Raw genomic sequence first — 8,577 nt, forward strand, 5'->3', positions numbered from 1 at the left:
TCCACCGAAAAATAAGATTGCATAGTATCTTGACGATTATTAATAATGAGAGAACAAGAGTCGCTTTTTCATCAGCGATAGATAAATTAGTATCTTCCGTGAATGTTTTTTTTTTTTTTAATTATATCAATTTAAAAAAAAGTGTAAATATAATAATTTATTTGACGAATAAAAATGACATTCGATGAATCAAAAAATTTTGATTAACGTAAAAAAAAAAAAACCATGTTTTTTTAATGAGCTGACATTATATTATTCAAATTCTTGTTGAGTTACGAATATTTTATCCTTGATTAATTCGCTCGGCTACTGAGATGGATGATGGAGAAAGAGGGAGCGAGATACTTTGAAATTCAGGTAACCGAGAAAGGCTCGCGCGCGCTTCGAGATGCTCGATAACGCAACGGGTAGGACAAAAGATACTTGCCACAAGTTCCGAAGTTCGCCGCGGACTTTATCTCTTCCCGGGAGAGAATGTCCCTCTTTGAAAATATATTTTTCGTCGTGATATCACGATGCGTATCTTTTCTCGCCCTTTGAGGCACTGATAAAGAACGACGGAAATGCATTCATTCTTCCCGAGAGCATCACGAAATACTAAGCCCATAACAAGTCAGATTCCTAAAAGGATACGATATCTTTTATCTTTGTGTGATGTCCTGACAGCGAGGCTGTACCTTATATGTCTTTTACGATGGATTATAAGCACGACTTATTATAGGCTAATCATGAAAAATTGGCGATATAGTATCTTTTTTTTTTTTAAAGAACAATTTTTATTTGCCTTATGCTTGTCTTATAATTAAACAATTGAAATATTTTCCAACTATTCTTAAAACGTGCGTAGAAAAAAAATATATACAGCTAATTAATTAAATTAAATTGTTAAATTTGATTTATGATTTTTAAAATTATTAATTTTGTGATTTATGATTTTAAGATTATATATACAAGTAAGCATTATAATTTTTCCTACATTTATTTATTTATTAAATTATTAATTTTTATTTAAGACGTTTCATACATCACAAAGATTATATTATAATACTAAAGATTGAAAAAAAATATAAAAAAAAGATTCTCAAATTTGAATTAAAAAGAAAGACTGACTGAGATTAGGTTAGGTTAGGTTAGGTTAGGTTAGGTTAGGTAAGGTAAATCAGTAGGTGTCATTATTTGCGCTTTTATGATTTAAATATTAAAAATAATTAATGATTATTATGTATCATAGATAAGCATTAAAATTTTTTTTTTTTTTTTTAGAATCACGATATAGATTTCTTTCCAAATTGACAAAAGAACTCGCATAGATGAGAGAAGTGGCGATTGTTCTCGGTTATTTCACATAACTCTTGGGAAAGTTCTTGATCAAACGTAAATTATTATCTGAATCGCGACTCGTGATTGACGAGGAGATGGACGGATGTACGTGACAAGGAAGGCATCGAGAAAGGAAAATCGATAAGGAACGAAGGGAGGAAGAAAAATCGCGAAATGGAGAGACAAACGTACGAACGATTTCGTGCCGATGAGAACACTTCGATTTTCCTCGTGCAATATAATACCATACATCGGACTCGGCATGCAGATTGTGCAGGAGGGAGCACAAAGGGGTGAGGTGGAAGGTGAGAGGTACAGCGGAGATGATAATTTATATTGTTATTCCAGATGCGTTCGATGACGCTATATATTCCCCAAGATGGCTGCCACGACAGAAAGAAAGAGAGAGAAACGGAGAGGGAGAAAAAGAGAAAGATAAAATGGAAAGGATAGAGGAAAAGATAGGAAGGAGAGAGAAAAACTAGCACTTGGTAGCCGTGACCTTGTCTGGTATACCCTACCGTGCGCCTTGGCTTGTACACATATCCTTGGCACCCCACTATATGAGGTGTATGAGGTGGGAGGATGGGAGAGAGGGAGAGAGGAATAGAGAGAAAGAGCGAGAGAGAAAGGAAACGAGAGAAAGAAGCTCGAAGGGAACGCGCATACAAGTGCGGCGGGTGTATTCGTTGTTACCTAATTTAATGAGCAAACTGCCGAGAGCACGTGTCGGTGAATATCTTAAAGCTCGTTAGCATGTCCATCGGCGTGAAATCACGAATGCGCTTGCCCGCTCGCGAGCAAATCGGAGCAGAGCGGGGGCGGATATAATCGCGTCGGCGAGACCGACAAAGGGGAGAGGAGCGGATATATTTTGAGAAATTCGCGAACCGAGGCAGACAAGATGAAGCTACGACGAAGCGTTCGCGCGAGATAAGAAAGAATCGTGAAAAGAAATTGCGATTGGCAAAATCCGTATCTCTGCAATAATTCGATCTACTAATGTAATTAGATACAAAAAAAAAAAATATTAGAGCCTTGAAGATTTAAAATGATTAATTTAAATTTAGAATTAATTAATTTAAATCTTGAAGATTTATTATTTAATTATTAAAGAATTCTTTTTTTCAAAATTTTATTCGCTCCCTTTTTATAGCGCATTTTTTGCAAATATTTTAGAAATGTAAGAATTCAAAATGAAATGTTCTCTGGTACTATTAATAAGATTGAGTTAGAAATAATTTTGTAATAGCAATTCTTATTGCATAATATAAATGATGTGCAAGACTGTCGCTGTCAAAGATAGATAGCCGGCCGATATTATTATTGGCAATCTAATGTTATTCGAAATCAGCTGGGCCGGATTCAATTTCCAACAGCCAATATCTTCTTTTTTTTCCCTATAAATTAATTAAAAAAAAATCTTCTACGACAAATTTTGCAATAGAACAATTTTAATTCTGCTCCTCTTTCTTCGGATTAAACGTATGAAATCACTTCTGTATTATTGGTGAGAAAAACCTCAGCCAGAGTTTGTACCTGAATCTCTCTCTGTTTTTCGAGCGGGCGTTTTGCCAATTCGGCGACCGAGGTTTTACACAGATGATGTCGCTGGAGTACCTTCATCTTGTACAATAACGGGCGTTCCTATCTCTGCCTTTGACGGCGCGAGTCTTACATATTATTTATGTTGTACACTAGACATTGCAAACTCAATTTGTCTCACAAATTTCTCTTATTATTATAATACGTAGCCTTTGTTCTACTCGTAATCAGTGTAAAACCAAAGTTAATACTACGTGTAAAATAGCTAAAAGCTTTTTCGAAGTTAAATTACAACATATAATTGATTAACAAATTTTAAATCGATATAAAAACATATATATTTGCTTTTAAGCATATATTATAACAATAAATAATATAAAACGATTTATAAAATGTGGAACGAAAAATAAAAAATTACATATATATATGTGTGTAATATTTTTCTAAATATTTTTCAAAATAAGATCGCTAGAATATTTTATGTGTTATTCTATTACACAATAATTAAAAAAAAAATTGCTATTGCGGAGATAAAGGTATAACTAACTTTTTACAAATAATAAACTAACAAAATAATAAACCACTCACGTCGCGGTATCTTTGCCGTTATCCGATGCCTCTTCCATCTTTTTCTTGTTTATTTTCCGTTGACTTTTCATGATCACTCCTCTATGATATTTACTCGCGAGAAAACACGGTTAATTTCAATCGCGCGTCGATCGCCAAGAATGTGATCATTTCCCGGCACTTTGCATAGCACTCTCGATGTTAATCGCGTACTTCATTTTATGTTGCGGTTGAGAAGAACGCGAAAATATCACGGTTGTACGAGGCTACGATAACGCGCGATCGAATGTTGCTTTGTTGCCGGCGAATAATATTAATAGCACGCATGCATTTTAAATGAAAACGAGATTGAGGTATCTTTTAATACTTATCGTGATATTATAATCCTTCGAGAAGTAAGACGACGACACATACGGATCCGCGTTGTTACCTCCTTCAGCCTCGTCGCGAGAATGACAAGGTGACTACAGACTACATGTGTATAAATGACAGAGCGCTCGTCGCGAAAACAAGCGCCGAACTATGTGACGTATGGCCCGCTATTGTTTATGTTTATACACGCGTGCTGTTGCGTATTATTTCCTCGCGGTACTGTTCGAACAAGTACTAAAAAATATCGGGATTATTCTCGTTTTAAATGCGTGCCTATATGATTCCTTAGCTATATAATTTTGGCCACGCGATTTTCCAGTGTCAAAAGGATCGTAGCTTCGTATAATTGCGATTTTTATTTTTTCCTCGCACTATAGAATAAAGTAGGCATCATGTGCGATTTTTAATGCGATTTTAATTTCGAAAATGCCATGTAAAATGCCAGACAATCGTATTTTGATAGCGATTAGTGCGCGTGCAATCGTAATTAATCGAGTTTTCGCGAGTGAATATCATGTGAGTGTTATGGAGAAACAATAAAGAACAAACGAGAGAAAAAGTAAAAGACCCGGGGAGGCTTAAATAACGCCGGAGTAACCATGAAGTAAGTAACGTGTGTATCAATTTTAATTTTAATTTATTATTTGTCATTTGTAAAATAATTTTTTCCGTTTTTCCCGATAATAATTTATAATATCATTGTATAATATGATACATATAAAATATTCTACTTATCTTATTTTGAAATATTTATATATATGTATGTAATCAATTTTATATGATATAAAATTTCTCAAACATCGTGTTTGAGATTAAAAAATTTTTTAGGTTATTTAAACTTATTTTAATCATATTTTATACAAGTTTATATTTCAAATAAATTTTTTGGAAAATTTTATTATTTTTTAAATTAATCTGTTTAAAGAGATAAATAAAAATTTAATTGTGTGCAAAAATTATTTTTTGATATATCAATCACTTTGTATATGTAATTGCCTTATGTAACTTGAATATATTTGGATTTTTACAGGTCGATGATGATATTTTACAACTCCGTCGTTGTGCATCATACTGGTGAGTGTATTAAATTATTTATCTTTGATAAAATAAATTTGAAAAATAATGGTAAACTTATTCCATGAGAATTAAAGTTGGTTAAGTGATACATATATATAAAAAGCAATTAATTCAGAAAACGTTTCAAGATCAAAATTTAAAAAATAATTAACTAAATTAAAAAATTTAACTAAACGAGAATCAAATTCGGCGTTAATATATCTCGAGAGAAAATAATTCGGGAAACATTTTAATATCGAAATTGAAATTGTATTAACATACCTTATTTTAGTAGCGATATAAACTTTGGAGTGTTTTCAATTATTTTTTAAAAATTCGAAATTAGAACATTTCGATAGTAATTAATCCTAGAAATTATGTGAAATTGATATTATTTATTTTATTTTTCTGATCATTTATAAATTATTATAAAAAATATGAATAATTTAATATTAATAATTTTTGAAATCTATTAGCAGTTTGAGTTATTAATTAGCAATTAAATTTATATTTATTTTTGCTCTTCGATTTCCGCTAAAAATATTTTCCAAAAATGCGGATATATATTAAATGTAATGTTAAGAGTCAAAATTTCATTTTTTTAAATATTAATTTCCTGCTAATTAGCAGGAACAATAAATTATATAGAGAAAGGAAATATAGAGCTAATTTTCATCGAGTTATGTCATACATTGGGGGGGAATTTGATTTCTCGCAGTGAGGATAAAGATTAAAAGAGGTTTAAACCAGATCCACCTGAAAATTCTTTGCGTCACAAACGGTTAACAAAGAAGCCCTTTATTCGGTCGAATCTCACGCCGTCGCGAGGAATAGCGATTCTCTCGGGTTGCATCGCGCGGATTTCGAAATTGCGGGAGAAACGACGAAGACGCTCCTTCGCAAGGCGCATCCTTTAATCGACTTTCGACGTTGCAACGTGTTGCGAGAAGCCGTTCGCGAGCTCGCGAACTTTAAACGAAGCCTTGTTCCTACGTCTGTTACAAACTCTCTCTTCAATCGTACACGAAAGTTCAAATCGTCATGTCGAGTTGCGAACTTGGTAATATCAACGGGCAACAGAACGTGCCCGAGATTTTAATTGCGCGTAATGACTTTTTCTATATCGAAACTATGCTGAGGGAAAAAAAATTTCACTATAATTTATAGTTATTTTTGCTGACAATTACATGTTTATGTAGTAATTAAATAAATAATAAAGTTATTAAATTTATTTAAATTTGAATTTATTTAATTCATAAAAACATTTAATTTATGAAATATTATTTTACTTAAACTTTTAGGCCACTTAAACTAATAAATAGTAAAGCAAAATGTTTAAATCGTAGTTACATCTATTAAATTTAATTAAATTTAAATTTATATGATTCATAAAAAGATTTAATTTATGGAATATTATTTTACTCAAACTTTTAAACCACTTAAATTAATAAATAGTAAAGCAAATGTCAAAATCGTATTTACATTTATTATAATTGTGATTAACTTGACTATAAGAATGATTATTTTATTTATTACTCGTATTTTACTACATTTTAATATTTAAAATTATTATAATTTATAATCGAATTTTTATATAGTTTGCAAAATTTATATAAGATTATTATTAATATTATATAGTAATAAAAAAAAAATTTTTCTGCACCAAATTAATACATTTGCAATGTCTTAACAAGCAAATTCATATATATATATGCGATTCGATTGATTAATTTTCCCGACAATTAAAATTTTCGTCGATGAGAATGTTCATCGAAGGCGAAGAGGAGCTCCTTCCGGCGGATGCGCGGCAGAAACGTGTCGTCGACGCATCCTGCTAGTGAGACAACAATAGTAGACACCCTCCTCTTCCTCGTTGCATGCGCCAATTACTCCGTGGTCGGAAGAAAGACGGAGAGACGCGAGGGAGAGTGCACTGACATTTCAATCGGAAATTCTACGGAATTTCGCGGATGTCCTCTCAAATATAAAGGTCAAGGACAATGTCGCGCGGATAAAGGATCCTCGATTTCTTCTCGCATTTAAATCTGACAGCACGTGGATTAATCGACGACGAAGAATCGATATTTTCTAAGGAATTCCTTCCTGTTACACGTCTGCGCTCGCGACGGGTACCAATCGCATCATATTTGTCCTTGATCGCGAGAGAGAGAGAGAAAGAGCGGAATGTTACATACCATATTTTGACTGACACTGATCAGCTGATTCCGAAACAGAATCGTGGCGGATTCGACACGGCAACAACAACGGAAAAATCTCGTGTAGCGCCCGTGCGAATGTTCAAAGTTGTAATGTACCTGAGAAAATAATATCGGAGAATAAAAGAAAAAGATATTACGCGACGCATTGACTTTTACGCATTGAGAATTAAATGGCGGCCCCGGGAATTTTACGTAATCTTTCATTTCACGATTTATTCGCGTACTCTTTTTCTCGCGCTTCAAAGTGCAAAATTGATAAACAATTTTTTTCCTTCCGGTATAATAATCCGCCGCTAGCGATGATTTATAACAGCGGATATTTTATTGGCTCCCTCGCGATCAAGGACGAATACTAACGCGAATTAGATCGGTTGCGCGCGTGTCACGAGTACGTTCGATGTTTTCCCAATTAACGGGAAAAAAATTGTTAAAAAAATATATATATATGTCGATTCCGATATATGCGATACGAGATGACATTCTTATCTTTGTTTGCACAACGGCGATAAACATTGTCGAAAATCGATACAGAAGGTTTCCGGTTAAATCACCGCTGGGTGATAACGAGTTTATACAAGAAGCTATCATACAGCTGATTAGCGATTTGTCGTTTTGGGTCACTTCGCGATGACGGTTTTATGATGATTTTACGAATGAGCTATATCGTGCATTATTCATGGAGATATCTTGCGATGTAATATTTAATTTAAATATATTAATATTTTATTATCGTTGCTTTTGTAATTATCAAGAAAAAAATTAATGCGGATTTAAAGCAAAAGTCACTCAGAAAGAATTAATATCTGTTACGATAATAATAAATACATATACATATACAAGGATAGAATTGAATATATCTTTTAAGAGAATATTTTTAAAAATAATATAATATCTCATAATTATAAGATATATTTTTAAAAATATTTAATATTATATTTTCTATAAGTTTCCTGATATGAAAAATAATATAATATATCTTTTAAGAATATTTTTAAAAATAATATATATCTTATAATTAAGATATATTTTTAAAAATATTTAATATTAAATTTCCTAAATTTTCCGATACGAAAAATAATATAATGGAAAAAAAAAAGGAATGAGAAGTACGTAATATATAAAATGCACACAAAGTATCAATGTTTCGATAGTATTGGATAAGCATCTCTAAAGTCATACGACGCCGACATTCTCCTCGACGAGGCATCAACGAGCTCTTAACGTCACTCGCTGACATTCGCTAACGATGAGTCAAGACAATCATCAAGCGCAATAAGCACGATTCTCTGAGATATCGCTCCTTATGGAAGCGCGATCTTTCGCTTCGATGGAGAGGGGTGGATGAACATTACGAGCTCACCGCGTCCCCGTTCCGTCAGCTTCGACCTCTCGAACTTAATCATATACTCTCTTGGGTATCAAATATTATTTATTATTATTTATTATTTCATGATAAAAATCTTTTATTTTATTCTATTTTTTAATTATTATTAAATTC

At 32.5% G+C, this 8,577-nt stretch overlaps 1 protein-coding gene across 5 annotated transcripts in view; it reads right to left on the reverse strand.

Moving 5' to 3' along the window:
* The window catches only part of LOC115235513 (protein gustavus), a 54,599-nt gene that overhangs the window by 23,924 nt on the left and 22,098 nt on the right, over positions 1-8,577 (reverse strand). Inside the window, exon 1 of one of the 5 annotated variants that reach the window (XM_029807360.1) lies at positions 3,454-4,433. The exons of 3 other annotated variants lie outside the window; for them this stretch is intronic. In XM_029807360.1, coding sequence (XP_029663220.1) covers positions 3,454-3,524 — 71 coding nt within the window. In that variant the 5' untranslated portion in view covers positions 3,525-4,433. Of the gene's footprint in view, positions 1-3,453; positions 4,434-8,577 lie in introns of those variants that run through there. One more of the 5 variants, XM_029807361.1, reaches the window with a different exon arrangement.

This window comes from Formica exsecta, unplaced genomic scaffold (assembly GCF_003651465.1).
Source record: "Formica exsecta isolate Colony F162 unplaced genomic scaffold, ASM365146v1 scaffold224, whole genome shotgun sequence".
NCBI classification, from domain to species: Eukaryota; Metazoa; Arthropoda; class Insecta; order Hymenoptera; family Formicidae; genus Formica; species Formica exsecta.